This window comes from Thermobia domestica, chromosome 10 (genome assembly GCF_964235325.1).
Source record: "Thermobia domestica chromosome 10, izTheDome1.hap1.1, whole genome shotgun sequence".
In the NCBI taxonomy this organism is placed as follows: Eukaryota; Metazoa; Arthropoda; class Insecta; order Zygentoma; family Lepismatidae; genus Thermobia; species Thermobia domestica.
Window position 1 is genome coordinate 233,578,072 of NC_137463.1, and position 25,176 is coordinate 233,603,247.

Here is a 25,176-nt window from a genome sequence, read left to right on the forward strand (position 1 = left end):
ATATATTCATATATATGCCCCAAATATATACTACATTATTACTTCATTTTAACTTTAAAACACACACACACACACACACACACACATATATATATATATATATATATATATATATATATATATATATATATATATATATATATCATGCTATAAAATTAGCTTATGTACTTAGCCATGGGACAACACTTTCACTATAATGACTACTACTAATGAAAATGAGTTATGTACAGATGATATGACTGAAAAAAAAACCTACACTATGTGACAGAGTTAGCACTTTCCTTATCATGGTTTAAACATAATATTTTTATCTTATAGATGGATATAATGAAAACAAAATATTCTTTATGTACATTATTTTTATGAAGAGTGACAAGTTGACCTGACCTAACCTTTCAAATTGTGAATGTCCATGAATTAATTATGAATCGCTATAAAATTTGTACCGGAAGCATTTCTGAGACTAATTCTATAATTGTACCGAAATAAATTCATTATAATCAGAACGTTGAGTTGTGCTAGAAATATGCATATTAAAAGTTTTGTGCCAATGTTAACGGAAAACCTGCGGTGAATCTGTAAGATGCGTGACGCAATTCAAAGATTTAGGCACACATATTAGTCATGATTTTCTTACTGATATCCACAAAACTTTTAAACAAGTGTTACTGATCGAAGTTGAAGTTCATGCAATTGGTACCATGAATCAAGTTGTCACCAGTCTAAATGGTTCAAGGAAAAGAATAAGGAAAGTTTTTGCCTTCTCGTTATGCGTTTTGTTTATAGCACCTCTATTCTTCTGGTCCTCGCCTCCACGTCATGGATGGAAATCCGAGCTCCCGAAGAGTATAGTTGTTACCCACAACTAGTGAACCACCCGCCACGAATTCTTCGTAGCAGCCATAGGTGGTCATTTACTGTGACGCATTACCAAACATGTTAAAGTTCAATTTTGACTTCAGAGCCTCCAAAATTTTTTTCAAATAGATGCAGGTTGTTCCGAAAAATAAATTTTAAGATTGTTTTCACCTAATGCAGCAATTTATGCTGGTTAAATTTTAACATTTCTAGGAGGCCTTGAACGCGTCACTTCATAGCACACCAACAGAATAAATTAGTGCGTCATTCAATATCTGGCAATTACACACCCCAGGCTAAACACGATGTTTCATATTGCAAACTGAGAATTTTTACCATAATTACTTTCTTTAATTTTTAAAACCTGACGAATTATTAACAAATACGAAACATTAAACTATTTTAATAATTTCCCAAACTAAGAACGAAATATTTGTATATTTCACTTAAGTTTGTCATTCCTTTCACGTCAGTTGAACCAATCACCCGCACCCACATATTCGTATCTTACAACCTGGAAGTCGCCATATTGGCCCTTGCAACAAAATATACAACAAACATGCGACAATTGAAGATCGATAACAGATAGTTGCCACAGCATGCTTTAATGTGCAATCTATTTACACACATATGTATCAGCAATTACACATATGTAACGGGTGAGTTTAACCCATTTAAACCCAAATTATTTTTTTGTCGAATTTAGTCTTGGTTCCTGTCAGATTGGTAAAAATAAATGTAAAGAACATATTTAAATACATTATGGTTCACGAAAATGTCATGAACCCCTAATTTGTAATGTTCCATTTTTGGAACAACGGGCCCGAAAGGGTACAGGTTTCTGGAAGAAAATGTTTCAGTTTAGCCAGGCTAAAGTATTATTTCGTTAAATTTTTGGGATACAAATTTTACAATAATTTGCAGTATTCATTAGATACAAAGTATACAAATATTGAAACATATTAATATTATGCATATTCACATAATAACAGATTTTTTTACATTATACTTATTTTCCAATACATCACATTCTTACTACTGATGGAAGTAAATGAAGCACTTCCATGTTGTGTTATATTCACTATCCAGATCTTGATTGTCTTTGTGATTTTACACTGAAATGTATTTCTTTGTCTATCCCCCTTCATTTATTGCTCGTTTGTTGACCGGTCGCAATTGGTTCGAAATAGGTCTCCCAAGAATTGCACGTTGTTGGGATTATATTTCTTATGTGACTTTGCAGAAGGCTGACTTTCATTAGATGTGCTAGGTTTCGGAGCTTCATCATCCAACAAACTCTTACCTATAAATTCATTTCTCAGCTGGCCGCTTTGCGGTACTGTAAAAGAAGCTCCTCCCTTAGCGAGCAACTGATTTCTAGATAGCCTCTCTATATCTGCTTCATCTTCTTTCGAGAACTCTTTCATTTTCTGGTGGTGTAATGACAATATCTGCAGCAAGAATATCTTCTCCGTTAGCAAGTATATTGATAATTTCGTCAACAGTCAATCTGAAATAGGGAGGGAGGATTTAGATTTCTGGGCTTTCGGCATCTGTGGCCATGTTAGCCCGTCACGTCTGGTGGATGACGTCCCTTGGCGAGAGCACTCTCCAGGGAAAGGGAAGGAAGCAAGTGTTGGGAAAGAAGGAACCAATCTGGGACATATATGTTAGGTACCACCCCGGCATTTGCTTGGTGTGCACGAGGAAAACTCAGGAAATCCTCATTCAGGATGGTTGGCCTAAAAAGCTTCTTACACTTTTTCGACCGAGAGCACGCACCGGGAATCGAACTCGGGACCGCTTGCACTCAATCTGGAGTAAAACAGTATTTCTTGAAATAAATAAAATCCAGATGAAGTTGTGAAATACACATTTAAAATACAAAACAACATAAAATATTTATTTATTTGCAAGCTACCAGATACAGCTCAGAGGCCATTTTACACTGGAGCAATCAACATAATGATAACACTGGGGAAGAAACTGAAAGGAAGGCGGCCAGGGCCTGTAAAATAGTGTAGGCTGCAAATGATTCCCCTACAGTACCTATAAAATATAACTATATACTATGCCTTTATCTATGTCCAAAATTTACTGCTTTTATCTCACTGCAGTAAAGTGAACTCAATAATAAATGTTACAAAATGTAAACAGGCATTCCTAACAACTCCTATATATAGGTAAATAAATGTACGATCCAGTGAATGAGCGATCAAGACACCTGCAACTATATTTGCCTGTCGTCTCTCAACTGAAAAAGAGCTCCTTCGTGGCTAAGCGGTTAGCGTACACGCCTTTGGCATGGGAGACCGGCTTCGATCCCCGGCGAGCGTTCATGTGGTTCGGATTCCACTTTAATGAGTAGGTCACGTCTCATATAGCCTCGCTGCTGAAAGAACGTTAAATTCACAATCAACTCAACTCAAATGAAAAGCGTACCGCGTGGGTGTAACAAATCAATTTTTTGTGTATAAATTTCCCCTCCTCCATGAGACCAATAAATTCCGAATACAAGCTCAAAATGCCCTCAAAAGCGGCACAAATAGCATCAAATAAAAATACGCTCATAAAATGTACGAAACAATTACTAATGCATGCAATAAAATTACCATATTATATAGTTTTATGGGTACATTTACGCCCGTTGTTCCAATAATGGAACAAACAAAATGCAAACTTCATGTACCCGTTCGAGCCCGTTGTTCCAATATTGGAACATTCAAAATTATAACCCTATTTTATTAATAACAATCATAATCAATTGTTGCATTTCACATGCACTGAAAACTTAATACTTCTCCTACCCAAAGAGTATTATATAGGTAGAAAATTCATAAACGAACATAAAATTTACTTACCTCCTTTGAGACACCATAATTTGTTCTTATTCAACGCAACTTATATCGACAGCACACATCGTTCGCGCCAATTCAAGACAAAGATACGTCATTTGCTAAATCGCTGGTACCAAATGAAGAGGTCCATACAACAATTGTTCCCTTTATTCACGTTATATGAAAAATAAAAGTAAAGTAAAAAATGTTCCAATTTTGGAACAACGGGTTCAAATGGGTTAAATAATAGGATTTATGCTTCTTTTTTTTATCGTGTTAATACGAATAAATAATAGGATTCATATAGAAATTTAGAATAATTTGATATAAGGTTAAAATCACATTCGTAATTGAGTTTGATTTAATCATACCCTTACGTTAACTTATGGTGCGGTACAGATATAGTATAAACCTCACAATTTAGAGGCTTTTCTGATATTATTATTAACGGATCATAATAGAACATTAAAATAATATTCACGAACAAATCAAGCTAAACAAGTAACAGAAATGAATGGAACAACTTTACAACATATGGACCATTCAAACAACAGAATAATAATAATAATAATAATAATAATAATAATAATAATAATAATAATAATAATAATAATAATAATAATAATAATAATGTACGTTACCGGTAAACGGTACGTTACACTCCTGTAGTTTCTCCTTGAATTTGAATACAATTCCACTTATGCAGAATTAATCCATCTCCAAATTGTCAGTCTTAAAATTTTCAAGAATGGTCAATATTGCTGAGTTCTTCTTCTTAGTCACACACACACTGTAGATAAAATTTTCTTGATAGAGAAAGCTGAGCCAAAATGTAACGCCTTAAAGCTCTAGAATAAAAATTACCGAACATCGTAAAGTTTGTAGATGCTAATGCATACAATACATTGAGCAAATCTTAGAAACCACTTCCATCCATTATATCCTATGTCACCAATTACCGACATGAATGGATGGACGCCCACAAGCCGAACTATAACGAAGCTCACACATCACTATCCAATAAACAGAAACCAACAATGTCTCGAGCTTTTATGCAGAGACGCTGGTCTAAAGTGACAAAATAGCTCTTTGCTGTTGTTCTAAACATTTCTGAGCTTCTGTTTTGAGGACAGCGCAAACGATGTCATAGTTTCAGGGATAGTTATAGTTTGCTTACCATAATAAATGGTAAGCACAATAATCGTGATAAGACGAAATTCATGTTTGATGTGGCGCTCTCCATGAACTGTTCCATTCATTAATGAAGTAAAATTCTTTCTATTTCCCACATATCTATAACAAATCAGTTGATATTGGAGGCACTTCTTTGTTACCATTGGTAACATTCTCAACCGTCAGATTGGTCAGTTCCCTTGGTGTCTGTTGGTCAGTTTCTGGAATTCATCCAATGGACATTTCCATTATTTTTTTTTATTGCTCTAAAAAAACTACAGAGCTAGCTGATCACGGAGAACACTTCCTTTCCCTCATGCGACGATTCTAACCAGTCGAATTTTGCGATTGAATTCCGGCCTGCTACTCGTGCGCTTAAAACAATAACCACCATGTTTGTACGTCATAGTTCGGTACAGGGGAAAAGGTCTGCGCCGCTCAATAGGGAAACGGCTTAGCGAAAGATATGATGTATGTTTTCCAAATATGTACGACGTTGCTTATAACGCAAAGAATAAAAAAAAATAACAGAATTTAAGGTTTATTTAAAAAAGCAAGCTATTTATTTATTGCCAATTATTTGAATACCTGTATAACTGAATATCTTAGGACAAAGTTGAAGTGTATTAATTTGCTATATTACTGATATTGTTTGCAGCCTGAGGTAAGAAACTAATTAATATTCTCATGTTTCGATCACCGACCGACCTTACGAAGCGAATTTTATTCATTCTTAAGAAAAAATCAACAATATAAAAGCATAATTATTTGATAGTAGAGTACTAATTTCTTATATGCAAGTTCATTTTGAATTCGATAGGCGCTCAGGAGGAAGACAAAGGAAATTAATACATGAAAAAATTTCTCCAAGTAAAAATAATCTAAATTCTTTATTGAGTTCAACACAAGGACGCGCAAACTTACGATGATAATTATGTTCATGAGCATTCTGATAATTTACCAGTGCTATTATTTAACTACTTTACACATTAGCAATATTATTTCATCATAATATTTTCGCGCTTACTGTCGTTTTCTTTAGCCCATGGAACATACTCGTAAATTGTTTATATTAGTCTATGTGAAGATTTACAAAAATTGACTGAAGTGCTTTGAGCACATGAGTTAACATTTAGACCAACAAATAAACAGATGTGGTCTCACAGTAATGATAACAAACTAGTTACAGTAGCTTATTACTGAATAAAATAAAATGAAATTTCTAGTCTTATGTTCCGCGAATATGTCCTGTAGGCAAAGGGAGGCAGATGACTAATGAGAGTGAATGTTTATAAAAGAATCAGTGGAATGATCATGTGGGAGGAACATCTTAATCGCGAGAAAACCCACGGACACGATGTTGTCCACCACAAATTCATATGGCTTGAATTCGAACCTGGTACTCTTCACGCTAGAGGTGAGCGCTCCACTATTGATCCACCGTGTCCTTTGATAATGAATGTTTATGATATATCATGACGAGTAATAAACACAATATTCTGTCCCAGTGAGTGAAATAATATACGAGAAATCAATCTACAGGACAAAACTTATCAAAGGCTGAACTCTTCAAACTTTTTTTTTCTTTCTTGTGGACCTCAAAACACAAAACGCAATTTTTCACGATATAATCTTTTGCAAATGTACCACCATACACCAAACATTAATTATCTCAGAGATAAGGCCAGGCCTGTACCCACCCCAAAAATGTAGGAGGGGCTAATTCAACCATATTATACAAGTTCATCAGCATATTATAATTTATTTGCAAGCCTACCTTGAAAATTTTAGGGGGCAGTAAAAATTTAGGGGGTCTGCTTCCAGTGGATACAGGCCTATCTGAAGGGGAAAAAGATTATAAATAAACTTATGTTTGTATACTTAGAACACTATTTCGTGTGATGTTATTGAAAAGAAAAGACTGAAGTTTCAGAGTAACAAATATAAGTAATACATAATGAATTTCTGTTAATATCCCTCTTGTTCAGGCTCGAAAAATCCTGGACGCCAGGTAGTCAAGGCGATTGGAAATAGGAGTGTGGCACCTAAATAAGTTAAATCAAAAACAAAATTATGAAGACCCATGTTATCGAGCACTTATCTTGTTTATAATGGTCTTTCGGCAGCCTAACCATCTGTCTGCCTCTATTCGCTACAGCTTTCTTCAGCTTCAAGCTACCGCGGTGACCACAAAAGCATTTCCCTTGTAGAAATATAGTAAGAAAGTAAAGAGTTATATAATACGATTCTTGTAGCATTAACATAAGAATAGTTGTAGCAAAGGTGGGGGGGGTGACTAATTGCTAATATACAGAGTAAATAATAGAAAATATGAATGGATGTAATAGGATATGAATATTTTTAAAGGGATTAAGAGCTTTTTGGTGCAGAAAGTGCTTATTTGTAGCCGTAGTGTAATAGAATGGAGATTCACGACATATCTTCTAAATAAAGAAAAGCTATAATATGATTGTCTAGATATTTTCAATCCGCGCATGACTTAATTTGAACTGATATAGTGCTTAGACTCTAATGTTTTTGGGGTAATACAATAATAAAGTAATCCTGCTTAAGTGTATAAGTATCTAAAATATATGTAATGATAGAACATTACAAATGACCACTAATGTATTTCAAACTAGGAAAACAGGTCTTATTAACACGTTACGTTTATATACAGTAATGTATTACTTATTTTGCTATTTTTCTTTCATCATTTAAATAAATTTATTTGTAGTTTGCAGTAAAAAACTGTAATATGAAAAGATTTCCTGAAGATTCCAATTCAACTCACAGAGCGATACGGACCTGTGACGTCACGCCAAAATCCTTGTCTGTGCTGCCGTGACGTAAGCACCTCATTTTTCCATTGTTTGAAGCGTTATATCTCCGTAACGAAGAAATATTTTTCTGACATTTCTGGTATCTGGTGTATTGAAGACTGGTTCTACATGATGGTGTCTTTAAATTACAACCTTTGGTCAAAAAGGAAATGCCAATTGTATAGCACCATATTCTCTCAAGAAAGTTGTACTCGGAATACATCTGACCTTATCAATTGGGTCAATTGGACTATAGGATATCTTCAGTGCGAAACACTTAATACCTCCTAAGATATGACAGGTGTCGTGCCCATCGATTGTATGTTTATATCAGGGTTGTCCAATGCAAGTTGCGTGAAAAAGTCTCTACAATCTTCAGTACTGAAACCTAAAGCAGACAGTACATCTACCAAACTTCTAAATCCCTACTTCCTGTATAAGGAAGTTCCGGTTCAGTCACTTGCACTGCGTCGCCAGAGTTTATTTCCGAAACATTACTCCAGCAATATTTTTTTTCTAGTTTCGTGCTTTTGCTAGGAAATAGACACTTATAATCATTATATACTATCAAAAGTCGTGACACCCGGATAATTAAAACTGAGTCAGTAATTAACTCTTCCTACCACTGAATTAGTAATCGTAAATACCCCGTGTACTCATAACTCGTCAGTTACTACCAGATTTGAAATTTATGCTCTACAATATAGGATCCACACATGCACAATGTTGGTTTACGATGTTATTTCTATTAAGTTATCATCCATTTATGTGGTGACAGCTATCAAAAAAAGAAACAAAAAAGTCCCCTCATTCTTTACATGACCAACACTACCTTACGTATTGATCACCAATTATAATAACTTAATTGTGAAGAATGATTCTTGTATCTACAACTTTGTTCCGTTATTGCAAAGTCGAGCTATTTAAAATTTTATTTTTTATAATTTCCCTTTCGTGGTGTGATGTGATTTTGAGTTTAGCATTCCTTTCAGCAGCAAGGCTATATGAGATGTAGACCTATTGCTTAACGTGGAACCTGAAATCCATGAGGTCCCGCTGGGAATCGAACCCGCATTTTCCACGCCACAGGCGCGTATGCTAACCACTTAGCCACAAGGAAATTCGATTTCATTTTCATTTTTACATGACAACTATCATAACTGAATACAACATTTATATTTGGTCTAGGAATTAATTCGTGCGGTTGGTACGCACACATTGAAGCTGTAGTACAAACACAAAATACATAAATACCTTAAGAAAAATATTGTCCATCGCTAGCCACCACTTTCGCCCATCTGTCAGGCAATGTACGGATTCCGTGGCGAAAGAAGTCCTCATCCTTGGAAGCGATCCAGTCAGAGACCCATGTTTCGATATCTTCTGAAGAAGTAAACCGCTGTCCAATCAAATCGTTGTTCATGCAATCGAACAAGTAGTAGTCCGAAGGAGCAACGTCTGGTGAATACGGCGGGTGGGGTAAAACTTCCCATCCGACATTTTCTGAAAAGGTTTTGACCGGTTTTGCGACATGTGGGCGAGCGTTATCATGTTGAACAATAAGTTTATCATGTCTGTTCTCCCATTCTGGTCGTGTTCTGGCCAGAGCTTGCTTCAAACGCATTAATTGTCGTCGATAACGTTCTCCATTCATAGTTTCACCCGGTTGCAGCAGCTCATAGTACACCACACCGTTCATGTCCCACCATATGCACAGCATAACCTTTGCACAGTGAATATCTCGTTTTGGTTGTGATGGACCTGGTTCACCTGGTTTCACCCAGGCCTTTTTTCGTTTAGGGTTCTCGTAATGGATCCACTTCTCATCACCCGTAATAATTCGATGCAGAAACCCCTTTCTGCTCTGTCGTTGAAGCAGCAATTCGCAAATGGTTTTTCGTCTTTCAACGTCTCTGTCTTTCAATTCATGTGGAACCCAATGTGACATCTTTTGAATCATTCCCATGGCTTTCAAGCATTTGGAGACTGTTGTTTGATCAACGCCTAATGCTGCTGCAAGTTGTTCCTGCGTTTGACACGAATCCTGCTCGAGCAATGCTGTCAATTCTTCGTCTTGAAATTTTTTTGGCTGTCCAGCTCGCTCTTGGTCTGCCAAGCCGAAATCACCACTTCTAAACCGTGCAAACCACTTCTGACACGTTCGCTCAGCTAGAGCATGGTCACCATACACTTCCACCAAAATACGATGACTTTCAGTCGCACTTTTCTGCATGTTAAAGTAATGCAGCAGGACACCCCGCAAAAACACTTTATCAGGCACAAATTGCGCCATGTTCACTTAACTACAAACTGGTGTTGTTGACGCTTTAATCCACTGCCCTATACTACGAACGATACGCGATGACAGGGGTTTGCAACACATGTGTGGATACACGGAACTGTGGGACGCTCCGTTCGTTGCGCCATCTCTTGTCCACCCGCACGAATTAATTCCTAGACCAAATATGTTATATTCATTTCTATTTATCTATTTCAAAGCAATATTATGAATTGATAATGATTTTCAATTTTTTAAAGAACTTTCTATACCTATTCACCAAAAGACCTGCTAAAACTCGTTGCTATTTTTTCATGATATAAACTATCACTGTCGCTTCTTTAAATGTTTTCATTCTTAGTTTAACACTTCACTTATCTTCCCTGTAGTCGATGGGAATCATGCGTCCGTCGAGGGCACGAACGGTACCATGTGTGCCAAAGATGAATGTGGGAACAATTTGATAAGTCAATCGGACACGTGGTAAAGAGATATAAATAAATAAATAAAATTTAATTGAGAAAAAACAACCAACCTCCAAAGGCCTGGGGTTGCTGTGCCCCTCTGTCTCCTTAGTGGACAGAAAATTGTGTGTGGTTTCACGCATCTTTGGTAAACAGTTCACCTTTGTGTTGTTACTTCCTCTTTATTTTTTATTGCTGCAACCTTTTCTATGGTTATATAAGTCATTCCATTCACACATTCTGCCAGTATGTAAGATTATACTGAAAATATACATTTAAACATGCATAAGCAAAATATTAAACAAATAATAAGACATACTTGTAAAATAGCTAATAATCAATATTCTTATAAACTCTAAACAAGAATAAAAAATATATGGAAAAATACTTTGATACAACTTTACTGCTTTGATAATATACAATACTTTGCCCAAGGAGAAAATACAAGTTTTGCCTTTACATAAAGGGAAAGAACGTTCTCGTTGCTTTCTGGCGACTTTATTATTGTTATCAACTGCGCTGCTAGGTGGCCTTCTCCCATTCTGTAGAGTCCTTTTTCCTTAAGAGAAATAAATGAAGTTAATCCTCATTACAAAAATTGTATAAAGTGAAAAAATACATTAGAAGGTGGAAAAATGTTCCACTTTCTTCATAAGGATAAGAAATATTTCTTACGTATCCGTGAAAGATCAAACAACGAATTTAGATGATGGCTGAATTAAGTGAAATGTGATACAATACGAAATGTGTTTGAAAAGAAGCTTTTCCAAACAATGATTTTGGTTAAAATGGAGTTTGCTGACTGTAAACATAGAAAACACAAGCTGCTGTTTTTTCTAAAAATAAAAGTGTAGAGTTTCTTTTTTTATTATTTTTCTTCTGTGAATAGAGGTTATCCGAGAATTTGATGATATACTCTTCCACCTAGTGAGAATATCTGATGGAAAATGAAATGAAATCTTTAAGTTTAACATCCCACGGTTATGCCGGTTAGGCTAAAGGAGATGGTGATATTGAGAAATCAGTAAAATGGTGGAATGAAGAAAGTGGGAGGAAACGGGAGAACCCCGAGCACGGTGTTTGTCCACCACAAAGTCCACACGGCGCGAGCTGGAATCAAACCAGGGACCCCAAGCACCGGAGGTGAACGCTCTACCACTGAGCCACCGCGCCCCCAATATCTGATGGATTTGAACTTTTTATTTATTTATTTATTTATTGTTCAAATTTTGGATTCAGACTAATTCATTATTTGTCGGCTAAAGGAGTAACATTAGATTTCCTATAGCCAGACTTATTCTATTTACGAATTTTATTCTCAAATGTGAAACAACTATGTTTGAAGCAATATTGAGCATTTCTGTCACTGCACAGAGAATTAAATCCGAAAACTATTTTCACGTAACCGATGTCGGATGCATTGGATGGCCAAACTAATTAGTATGGACCTGATCAGATCCACAATATCTATTTAAGATACAACTTAAAATATGATTTAGTATCTACTTCAGGTGTTTGCACATAATCTCTCGTACATTATTCATCAAGTGTATCAATTCTATTACGAATTCGTGAAAACTACTTTTGTTTCCCCCGCAAATAACACATGGTCTTATATTATTTACCGAAGAACATTTAGGATTGTTTATTAACTCAAATACAAATATCTGGATACATTTCTTACGTAAAGTAACCCATTTGGAGACCTTCAAATGCTTGGGCATATTTTCGGGTAAAGCTCGTATTACGAACAATCTGAAAAAATATGACTATTCGGTTCTGAAAGAACAAAATTAATGTTCTTTGTAAGAAACCCGAACACGATTTTTTCCTACTTTATGGTTTAAAAATAATTCTTGTTTAAAACAGAATTTTAACATCAATTAATTCTATGAACAATATTATTTGGTTAAAGAAATGTCTGGGAAGCTAAAGGAAGTCACATCAGTCGAAGAAAAATACAAAGTCATTTCTAAGAAATGTTTTTCTACTACGAACTTTAAAACCTACAATATATATATATATATATATATATATATATATATATGGTCTAGGAATTAATTCGTGCGGTTTGTACGCACACATTAAAGCTGTAGTACAAACACAAAATACATAAATACCTTAAGAAAAATATTGTCCATCGCTAGCCACCACTTTCGCCCATCTGTCAGGCAATGTACGGATTCCGTGGCGAAAGAAGTCCTCATCCTTGGAAGCGATCCAGTCAGAGACCCATGTTTCGATATCTTCTGAAGAAGTAAACCGCTGTCCAATCAAATCGTTGTTCATGCAATCGAACAAGTAGTAGTCCGAAGGAGCAACGTCTGGTGAATACGGCGGGTGGGGTAAAACTTCCCATCCGACATTTTCTAAATAGGTTTTGACCGGTTTTGCGACATGTGGGCGAGCGTTATCATGTTGAACAATAAGTTTATCATGTCTGTTCTCCCATTCTGGTCGTGTTCTGGCCAGAGCTTGCTTCAAACGCATTAATTGTCGTCGATAACGTTCTCCATTCATAGTTTCACCCGGTTGCAGCAGCTCATAGTACACCACACCTTTCATATCCCACCATATGCACAGCATAACCTTTGCACAGTGAATATCTCGTTTTGGTTGTGATGGACCTGGTTCACCTGGTTTCACCCAGGCCTTTTTTCGTTTAGGGTTCTCGTAATGGATCCACTTCTCATCACCCGTAATAATTCGATGCAGAAACCCCTTTCTGCTCTGTCGTTGAAGCAGCAATTCGCAAATGGTTTTTCGTCTTTCAACGTTTCTGTCTTTCAATTCATGTGGAACCCAATGTGACATCTTTTGAATCATTCCCATGGCTTTCAAGCGTTTGGAGACTGTTGTTTGATCAACGCCTAATGCTGCTGCAAGTTGTTCCTGCGTTTGACACGAATCCTGCTCGAGCAATGCTGTCAATTCTTCGTCTTGAAATTTTTTTGGCTGTCCAGCTCGCTCTTGGTCTGCCAAGCCGAAATCACCACTTCTAAACCGTGCAAACCACTTCTGACACGTTCGCTCAGCTAGAGCATGGTCACCATACACTTCCACCAAAATACGATGACTTTCAGTCGCACTTTTCTGCATGTTAAAGTAATGCAGCAGGACACCCCGCAAAAACACTTTATCAGGCACAAATTGCGCCATGTTCACTTAACTACAAACTGGTGTTGTTGACGCTTTAATCCACTGCCCTATACTACGAACGATACGCGATGACAGGGGTTTGCAACACATGTGTGGATACACGGAACTGTGGGACGCTCCGTTCGTTGCGCCATCTCTTGTCCACCCGCACGAATTAATTCCTAGACCAAATATATATATATATATATAAATTTTGTACTCAAACACAATAACACACTGAACAAGCTATGTGATAATATGTAACAATCACAATAACTGTGTCCTCTTCAGACTTCCACTCTGTCTGGCTGCTTAGGAGTTGGTCATCTCTTATATACTCTCTGCAGATTAACTTTTAATTAGGCTGCTCCACTTCATCAAAAATAACACTTGTGTTTCTCACTTTCACTTGTTAGCCGAACACGTGCCCAATTAAAAATTTACTTTTATGCTGTCCATTTTTTACTTACTGCGAATCCTGCATTTCAATTCATCACTTTGTCTCCTGTCTTCATAATTTTCCTGGCTTCTTTCCATTTTCTCACCAATGTTTTGTTCTCTGCGTTTATGATTTCTGTTCTTTCCCACTCTATTCTCTAGTTTATCTCTTTCTGATGCTTATATATTGCGTTGTTGTCCCTTTTCAAACTTACGTCATCCTTGTCCTGTTTTATCCTTTCTTCTATTTCGTTTTTGTTTCTCCTATGTAAAGTATGTTACACTATGCGCATCCTACTATATGTATTACTCCTCTTTGATCTTTGTCCACTATTGTTTTTCCGACTACTTCAATTATTCTGCTTCCTCCTTTCCTTACGTTCTATTTCATGCTTTCCGAAGCATTCTCTTCATCTTCTCTGTTTCTTTTCCTAGGCTTTCTATACGAAATCATTTTTTGTTCTTGTCTTCTTTTTTCCTCTCTCTTGTTGTGTTTCTTTTAACCCTACCATCTTCATTGTATCCATTTCTCCTTAGTTGTATCCAGAACTTCGTTAAATTTATTTTCCTCCGTTCTTCATCTGTGTTTAGGTCTTCTATTCTTTCCTCCGTGCTTTGTATGAAATTCTTCTTCGTGCCTTCGTCCACAGCACTTCTTTTGTGGCAATACACTCTCGCTGCACACTTTTTTGGTAGCAAGATGTAATAAACTCTCTTCCTACCGACTTCTTTATTTTTATATCTAAATAGTTTATCTCCTTGTCTACTTCTGTAGTCTTATCCTTTTCTTTTCATCTTTCACGTCTCTCATGAATTTCTCCAGCTGCCTTTTCGTACTTTTCCATATTCCTAAATAGTTATCTACATAACCGCAAACAAGAAGCAGTCTTTTTCCTCCTGTTTCTATTGTCTCCTTCTCCCATTCATTCATTCTGATAGTACTGGACTCAAACAAGATCCTATATTAAATCCTTCCTTTATTTTAACAATCCTATCTCTGATTAAACAGTATGCATTCTCCCACAATGCTTCTAATCCGCCTCCTCCTACCATCTTACTGTCCCAATTTTCTACTTCCTTTTCACCCATTTCCTCTTCTATTATTCTTAATATTTCTTTTCTCTTAAGGTTCGGGAACATACTTTTGACGTCAAGGCTAAATAACAGTGTACTCTCTTTCTTATCCCTAATTTATCTATCATCCTCTTAACCTTTTGGGCATTCTCTACTCTCCTACTTTCCTGTCATTGTCTCACTGCCTCAGCTATCCTCATAATCTTTTTTCCCAACGGTTGTAACATATTGTTCTGCAATTAAGCACCGGTCTCAACTTCACTACTTCTTTCTTCATTTTTGGAAATGCTTTCATCCTAGGTAACTTTCCTTCTTCTCTCACTAACTTCTGGAATTTCTTCCTCTTGCAATCCTCTATAATCCTTATCTCTTCTTCTTGTCCTTTCCCCGCAGCATCTTCATACGTCTCGTCTTTCAGATCTCCAAGTTTTTCTTCATATTATACTTTATGCATCACAACTATAGAACCCCCTTTTGTTTCCCATGGATAAATTAGGAAGAAGAAGGGAGAGCACAGTGTTATTCAGCCTTGATGTTGACTATGTTATCAAGCCTTAAGACAAAATAAATATTAAGAATAACAGAAGAAGAAATGGGTCAAAAGAAAATAGAAAATTGGGACAGTAAGAAGGTAGGAGGAGGCGGATTAAAAGCATTGTGGGAGAACGCATACTGTATAATCAGAGACTCGATTGTTAAAATGAAGAACTTAATATAGGATACTGTTTGAGTCCAGTGCTATCAGATATAATAATGAATAAATGGGAGAAGGAGACAATAGAAAGAAAAGGAGAAGGACTGCTTCTTTTTTGGCCGTTATGTAGATGACTGTTTAGGAATATGGAAAGGAACGAAAAGGCAGCTGGAGAAATTCATGAGAGACGTAAAAGATGAAAAGAAAGGGATTAGACTACAGAAGTAGACAACGAGATAAACTATTTACATATAAAAATAAAGAAGTCGGTAGGAGGAGAGTTTATTATATCCTGGTACCAAAAAGAGTGTGAAGCGGGAGCGTATTGCCACAAAAGAAGTACTGTGGATGAGGTTACAAAGAAGAATTACATAAAAAGCATGGAGGAGAGAATAGGACACCTAAACATAGGTAAAGTTTTATATATATATATATATATATATATATATATATATATATATAGTTATTCTATATGTATCTTATAGCTACCTATTAGCAAAGATATCTGATAGACAATAAAATAATCATTCTCCATTGCCTTAAAATAATTTATTCTATTGGCGACTACACATTTTTATTCCCATTATGATTGCACAAGAATATAATGCCGGTGCCAGCATAGTATTTTCTTTCCTCTTCTTTCCTTTTTTTTTTTAATAAACATACATCGTCTTCTAATGACTTAGAAACATTGGTTCTAATCGTGACTTTCCACTTCTACTAGATATGCTTGTGGTAGGGTCTCCACCACAAAATACGGAAGTCAGGTGTTTACAAGGATCCAGAACAAGACACATTTTTATTAGAATTTACGAAAATCTATTAATTCAGAAAGGATGAGTGATGTTCACGAAACTTACTTTTTCTAACCGGAGAACATTTATATCGTTAGTGAAGAGAGAAACAACGTATATTGCATTAATATACAATTGCCAAAGGAGATCGTAGTGACCACCTAGTACAGATGGATGCGTTTTTCGTACTTCTTTTATGCGCACATCTATCTTCGGAAACAGAGAGCTTCATACATTCTCCAGGCTCGTTCGCTCTGAACAGAAATAAATGCAATCTTACTTGTAGCACAGTTTGGTGCGTGTTTTTAATAATAATACATTTTATGGCAGAAACATCTGAGAATATCAGATGTATTACAATCGTCAGAAATAAATAGTTAAAAATTAAAAATTTTAGTGTTACGTATATAACATACCATAATATAAACAAAGATCACTGTATAAAGGCGAAAATATTTTAACTATCAATTTTGAGCTCGAAAAATTCGTCAACACTATATAAATACAATTATTAATAAGTAATTGCTGAACCTGCTTTTTAAAGGCCAGAAATGGAAGTTCTTTTAAAGATATAGAAAGAAAATTATAAAATTTAACTGACATACTATAAAAGGTTTTTTGTGTCTTACTATATTCACACTTAAATAATCCTAAATGGTTCTTGTTTCAAGTTTGATATGTATGAGAGAATACCCTAATAATATGTAACAAAGAAAATCACATAACAGTTTCAACACAATAACTGTGTCTTCATCAGACTTCCACTCCGTCTGGCTGCTTGCGAGTTGGTCATCACTTATATACTTTCTGGAGATTAACTTTTAATTAGGCTCCTTCCCTTCATTAAAAGTAACACTTGTGTTTCTCACTTTCACTTGTTAGCCGAACACGTCTCCAATTAAAAATTTACTTTTACGCTGGACACGTGTCCATTTTTTACTTACTGCGAATCTTGCATTTCAATTCATCACTTTGTCTTCTGTCTTCATAATTTTCCTGGCTTCTTTCCATTTTCTCACCAATGTTTTGTTCTCTGTGTTTATGACTTCTGTTCTTTCCCACTCTATTCTCTAGTTTGTCTCTTTCTGATGCTTACATATTGCGTTGTTGTCCCTTTTCAATCTTACGTCATCCTTGTCCTGTTTTATCTCTTCTTCTATGTTTGTTTCTGTTTCTCCTATGTAAAGTATGTTACACTATACGCATCCTACTATATGTATTACTTCTCTTTGATCTTTGTCCACTATTGTTCTTCTGACTACTTCAATTATTCTCCTTCCTTGTTTCCTTACGTCCTATTTCCTGCTTTCCGAAGCATTCTTTTATCCTCTCTGTTTCTTTGCCTAGGTTTTCTATACCAAATCAATTTGGTACTTCTCTTCTTCCTCTTTTTTCCTCTCTCTTGCTGTGTTTCTTTTGACCCAATCATCTTCATTGTATCCATTTCTCCTTAGTTGTATCCAGAACTTCGCTGAATTTATTTTCCCTGGTTCTTCATCTGTGTTTAAGTCTTCTATTCTTTCCTCCATGCTTTTTATGAAATTCTTCTTCGTGCCTTCATCCACAGCACTTCTTTTGTGGCAATACACTCCCGCTGCACACTTTTTTGGTACCAGGATGTAATAAACTTTCCTCCTACCGACTTCTTTATTTTTATATGTAAATAGTTTATCTCCTTGTCTACTTCTGTAGTCAAATCCCTTTCTTTTCATCTTTCGCGTCTCTCATGAATTTTTCCAGCTGGCTTTTCGTTCCTTTCCATATTCCTAAACAGTCATCTACATAACGGCCAAAAAGAAAGTCTTTCTAATAATAATACATTTTATTGCAGAAACATCTGACATCAGATGTATTACAATCGTCAGAAATAAATAGTTTGAAGTTAAAAATTTTCGTGTTACGTATATAACATACCATAATATAAACAAAGATCACTGTATAAAGGCGAAAATATTTTAACTATCAATTTTGAGCTCGAAAAATTCGTCAACACTATATAAATACAATTATTAATAAGTAATTGCTGAACCTGCTTTTTAAAGGCCAGAAATGGAAGTTCTTTTAAAGATATAGAAAGAAAATTATAAAATTTAACTGACATACAATAAAAGGTTTTTTGTGTCTTACTATATTCACACTTAAATAATCCTAAATGGTTCTTGTTTCAAGTTTGATATGTATGAGAGAATACCCTAATTCATTGTTAAATATGATTGCTTTCCTTGATATAAAGCAGGGGTGCCCACAAGGGGGGGCTATGACGCAAACTGCGTCATTGAAATATTTGGGGGGGTAAAAATCTATATAAATATGTTTGAGAGGGTGTAAAAATTAATCGAAAAGATTTTTTTCCATGGAAGAACACCTACGGATAGGCAATTGAGGGGGGTGCGTCATGGCCATGAGGGGGGGTGGGCACCACTGTATAAAGCAAACATTGATATTTGAAAATTGCAGAAACAGTCACAATTCCTAGCTTAACAAAGCCTGACCTGCAATGTGTACGATTGGGGAGACCAAGCATCAATCTTACAAATATCTTTTGTATTTTCAATAGGCTTTTGATAGAGAACTGATGACCCTAAAATATCGTGCCGTAACTTAAATGACAATGAACAGTGAACGTTTTAATACCATATTATGCTATGTAAATAAGTAAGCATTGTTTACGATATAGAAGTTCGCATAAAACTATATAGTGCGTGAGTAGGCACCAACAACATAAGTGTAGAATAATTTTTCTTAGTTTAACGTCCCACGCCCATGCGTCGGAATTTCAACGTCCCACATTTATGCACCGAAGCTAAAAGAGACGGTAATATCAGAAGATTCATAAGGGCGGAATGAAGAAAATGGGAGAAAACTCACACACAAAGTGTCTCTCCATCACAAAGCATAATCACCAAAAGCTGCGATTGAACCAGGGATCCCTCTGCACCAGAGGTGAGTACCCTACCACTAAGCTATGTGCGTCCCATGTACTATTCTTACTGTGCTGTTACTTACGTATATACATAGGAAAAATGCAAATAAGATGGAGCCTCCTGTTTCCATAGTGTGTCAATGCACGACTACCTGATAGGTGGTAGTCAGACTTCCTTCGCTTGTTATAGTGCTTTCCTAGTTCAAGTAAGCAGAGATTTGCAAAATTTACGGAAGAAATATGTAATCTTTTCCCAAGAGTAACGTATAAAGAATAAAAACATATCTGAATCTTACCTGTGAGATACTAATAATGTTTCAAAACGTAACAAAGAATGAATGCTTATAACCATATAATACTACATAATGAAGCCATGATGAACTCAAGTGTTATAGAAAGGCACTTTTCTAGTGCAAGGTAGCTTTTTAATTTATTCTTATATGCAACAGAAAGTCTTTTAAAAACTTACAGAAATATGATTCGTATTTTTCGGAACATTTTCATTTACGCATATACCAACGTCCCTGCAGACACATCCATGTGAGAGCTCATCACCTTCATCCTGCTCTGACTCAGATAACATTCATATTTTTCAGTAGAGTTCCGATACAGCTTGACTGTCGGGATAGTGATGAAAGGCACCTAAGAGGTGCGGGATAACAATACCAAACACAAGTTGTTTGCATTTTCTGCACTGTAGTTTCTAACGAATATGCCTCTTATATTCAAAACGGTAAAACTATTCTAAAGTGAATCTGTACAGAAGATTGCAATTCCTTTCGTAGCAGACGGGTTAAGTTCCAAAGTCGGTCCTCCGTTTCTAGCAAAATTTTTAAAATTTACGGGGAAGAAATGTATAATTTGGTCGCTTGCGTGCTTGATAATATGTACGGCGAGCGAAAAGTAATGTTTATTTTTTTAAGTGTTTGTAAATAAGGAACTATTTGGTAAGCGGAAGGAATTACTTCGCGCAAGGTTACCGCGTGATTGGATTGTGGGAAAGTAACGAGCATTTGTATTGTGAACATGGCTGCAGGTGTACAGAGACGCTCCATTTGGTATCCTTATGCAGAGACGAGAATACATTCTAATAATTTTAACAAGATAGGTCAAAACTTCCCTAAACTAACTCGCCCTACTCTACTCTATCCTACTCTATTATACCCTTTTAAAGCGGTCCTAAAAATTGATGATTTTTAAATTTTCGTAGCTTTATTAGTTTTTTTGTCGAAAACCAGACGGACGATCAACTTCGGAATAAATGCCTAGATGACACTTTCTAAGGTAGAAACACTTCATTTCCTGATGAAATTAGTGAATGTGCCATTAATGCTAGTCTATTTACCTAAAATAGAACGTAACTTATTATTTTGATTAGATGTATGTCGCCCTTACACATGTTTCCTTTGGGCTTAAATTTAGAGTTGCCCCTCCAGTTTCAAACCTACAGAAAAGCAGTAAAAACATTAAAACGTGCGGTTTCATTATACAGATCCATACTATAAGTAGTAGTAGGAAAGGGTTAGAAGCACCGCAGGGGTTCGTTGGGTTCTGTTCTCGTCATAAAATGAGCATGCTGCTGAATCATGAGATCTTCCGCGTTATGCAAATAGTACCAACTTAGACACATTTTTCCTCGTATTAAATATAAATTTATTACCAAACTTACACATCTAAACATCACATAAAATAACTTCACTCCAAATCATAATTTCTTACCTCATTACTCCTCTCAATTGTCCTAATTTTTTATTTAAAAAAACGGAGGGGTTACTCTAAACTTAACCCTTCCTTTGTAACGTAATAAATCTTGGCCCTATTCTTAATCTGCGCTGTCACAAAAGAAAAAAAGCCATCAGAAAACGAAATATTCAGGCAATTTTTTAAAAAAAAGGAAGAAAAATGCACTTCATTCAACAGTAATTCAGACAGTGGTATCCTCGAGTAAAGAAGTATTTCTTATTGCATTTCTGTAAGATATATGCAAATAAAAATATTGATACAAATAAATACTCCCATGTTTACATTTCTTCTTCTTCTACTCTACTAAGACAAAAAGAAGCAATTTATCATAAAAAACGCGGCGGTCGTGGAATCATGTCCTCTATTTCACAAAAATTTTTAAACTGCGCCTCCAAAGCGAACCAATATCACTGGTAGGCAAAATGAAACTTTTTTCGCTCCCACGATCGAAAGTAGGTGATTCATATAAGTTTCGAGCTCCTGAGTTTGAATCCCTAACCCGTTTTTCTCAGGACGTAACAGTTTTCAGGGGGAGGGGGTGTTTAGTTATCCACCGGAAGATGTTATTCTCCACCCGTAATAATTTGCACGTTATAATTTAAATATCTATATAAATTATGCAGATATAATTGCATAAAAAGTTAAAGTTTAACACTTACGTGTTACTTGGTTTTCCTACTCCTCTTGTAATTACTACAGGGTGTCTCGCCTGTCACATTCCAAAAGAAGTCTGCCAACATATTCACACTCTATTTTCTTCTGTAGCGCCTCTCCATGGTAGCTATTTGCTCGTGAAAGCTTTCCCCATGTTCGTCAGAGATTTTCCCAAGCTGTACATTTCAGAGAAGAAGTCCAGGTGGCAATGCAGGAAGTGTAACTTTAGGGACATATTACATCCCATGTTACGAAATGAAGTAATTAACCTGCCCATAATGGCTTTGTAATCAGCTGACTTATGATTCCCTAGAAAGTTACTGCACACTTCTCGAAAGGCCTCTCAAGCCTCACTTTCCACTTCATCAAGAGTAGTAGTGGCCCCGTTATGGCTTAATGGCTCAAAGGTCAAAGGTCAATGACCTTGGCCCGGGGTCAATGACCTAGGGGTACCTAGGACCACCCCCTCTAAATTTTGGCAGGGGTACCATGGCCCACCCCCTAAATTTTGGCAGGGGTACATAGGACCACCCCCCTTAAATTTTGGAAATTGCCAAATCTAAAAATTTGGTATGGTAGCCTAGGACCATAGTATGTACCTCTATCCGTATTGGGTGTCTATGTCGTTCCCTTTTATGGGTAAAAAATTGCCAAAAATTCAAATTTCGGGGTTTTTTGACCTAATTTATCCCCTTTGATGAGGTGTTATTACCTTATATAGTTATATGGGCGTATACAGGGGTTTATTACCTTTCATAAGACATGGGTACATTAATGCACCCTTGAAAAATTTGGGAGGGGTACCTTGGCCCACCCCTTAAATTTTGGAAATTGCCCAATTTAAACATTTGGTATTATAGTACAGGACGCTAATATGGATCACTATAAATTTGGGTGGTCCACCTCGTTCCCTTCTAGGGGTACACAATTGCCAAAATATAAACGTAAGCAATACGTTGTACCACGTGTTTGGTTTCGACCTAAGTTATCCCTTTGATGAGGTGTTATTACCCTATATGGTTATATGGGCGTATACAGGAGTCCATTACCTTTCATAAGACATGGGAATATTAATGCACCCCTTTAAAAATTTGGGAGGGGTACCTTGGCCCACCCCTTCATTTTTAGAAATTGCCCAATTTAAACATTTGGTATTATAGTATAGGACGCTAATATGGATCACTATAAATTTGGGTGGTCCACCTCGTTCCCTTTTAGGGGTACAAAATTGCCAAAATATAAACGTAAGCAATACGTTATACCACGTGTTTTGTTTCGACCTAAGTTATCCCTTTGATGAGGTGTTATTACCCTATATGGTTATATGGGCGTATACAGGGGTCCATTACCTTTCATAAGACATGGGTATATTAATGCACCCCTTTAAAAATTTGGGAGGGGTACCTTGGCCCACCCCTTCATTTTAGAAATTGCCCAATTTAAACATTTGGTATTATAGTATAGGACGCTAATATGGATCACTATAAATTTGGGTGGTCCACCTCGTTCCCTTTTAGGGGTATAAAATTGCCAAATTTTAGTACAACCACGTGTTTGGTTTTCAACCTAATTTATTTCCTTGGATGAGGTCCTATTACCTTATATGGTTATATGGTCATGTATAGGTGTTCATTCCCTATCATAAGACATAGGTACATTGGTGCACCCCTTTAAATTTTTAGGAGGGGGTACCCTGGCCCACCCCCTTCAATTTCAGAAATTCTCCAATTTAAGCATTTGGTATTATAGTACAGGACCTCATTATGTATCATGATAAATTTGGATGGTCCATCTCGTTCCCTTTCATGGGTACGAAATTGCCAAATTTAGGTACAACCACGTGTTTGGTTTTTGATTTAATTTATTCCCTTGGATGAGGTCCTATTACCTTATATGGTTATATGGTCATGTATAGGGGTCCATTTCCTATCATAAGACATAGGTACATTTTTGCACGCCTTTAAATTTTTGGGGGAGGTACCTTCGCCCACCCCTTTAATTTTGGAAATTGTTCAATTTAAACATTTGGTATTACAGTATAGGACCCTAATATGGATCACTATAAATTTGGGTGGTCCACCTCGTTCCCTTTTTAGGGGTACAAAATTGCCAAAATATAAACGTAAGCAATACTTTGTACCACGTGTTTGGTTTTTGACCTAATTTATCTCCTTGGATGAGGTCCTATTACCTTATATGGTTATATGGTCATGTATAGGTGTTCATTTCCTATCATAAGACATAGGTACATTGGTGCATCCCTTTCAATTTTAGGAGAGGTACGTACCTTGGCCCGCCCCTTAAATTTTGGAATTTTTTTGATTTAAGCATTCGGTATTATAGTACAGGACCTTAATATGTATCATGATAAATTTGGATGGTCCACATCGTCCACTTTCATGGGTACGAAATTGCCAAAATATAAACGTAAGCAATACGTTGTACCACGTGTTTGACATTTTGACCCAATTTATCTCTTGGATGAGGTCCTATTACCTTATATGTTTATATGGTTATGTATAGGGGTCTATTCCCTATCATAAGACATAGGTACATTTGTGCACCCCTTTAAAATTTGTTAGGGGTACCTTGGCCCATCCCTTAAATTTTAGAAATTGCTCATTTTATATATTTGGTATTATAGTACTGGACCCTAACATGTATTATGATAAATTTGGGTGGTTTACCTCGTTTCTCTTTCATGGGTACATGTTATATGGGTATGTACAGAGGTTTATTACCTTTATATGTTTATGTTCCCTTTTAAATTTGGGGAATTATCAAATAACAAAATTCGGTAAACCTTTTTCTAGGACCCATTGTAGATGTTGGTGTTCCTCTTATGGCCAAATATTCAAAATTTAAAGGTTATTGACCGGCTTTATTATTGAATAAGTACAGGATTTATTACTTTTTTCATAACACACAGGTGTATTTGTGTACCAATCTTAAATTTTGAAAGGGGTACATTTCTTATTGTCATATCAATAATTGGTAATTGGATAGTATCTCATTCATTGGGTAAATCATTGTGATCACGTAACCAGTTATTGACCTATGATGGAATTAGGAGTCCAGGACATTGGAACATTGAAACTTTGTAGGATAATTTGAGAATTGCGTCATTGGTTTTGATTATTCCCGCCAAATATAAACGTAAGCAAGACGTTGTACCACGTGATTGACCTTGATGAGGTAGTGTACAGGGATTCATTTCCTTTGTTGTGGTACTTCTTAAGTTTGAGTACACACACACTTCTAGAAAACAGTTGGTTCTATTCAGGTA

At 36.1% G+C, this 25,176-nt stretch overlaps 1 protein-coding gene across 10 annotated transcripts in view; it reads right to left on the reverse strand.

Annotated features, from left to right (window-relative positions):
* Nucleotides 1–22,013, reverse strand: part of LOC145663083 (uncharacterized) — a 78,223-nt gene extending 56,210 nt beyond the window's left edge. For 2 of the 10 annotated variants that reach the window (XM_081729332.1, XM_081729323.1), the window contains exons 1-2: nt 21,213–21,612; nt 10,504–10,693 (exon numbers count right to left, since the gene is read on the reverse strand). In XM_081729332.1, coding sequence (XP_081585458.1) covers nt 10,504–10,575 — 72 coding nt within the window. In that variant the 5' untranslated portion in view covers nt 10,576–10,693; nt 21,213–21,612. Of the gene's footprint in view, nt 1–4,336; nt 4,544–10,503; nt 10,694–21,212; nt 21,613–21,895 lie in introns of those variants that run through there. The other 8 variants (XM_081729328.1, XM_081729333.1, XM_081729329.1 and 5 more) reach the window with 6 other exon arrangements.
* Nucleotides 22,014–25,176: the final 3,163 nt, after the last annotated feature.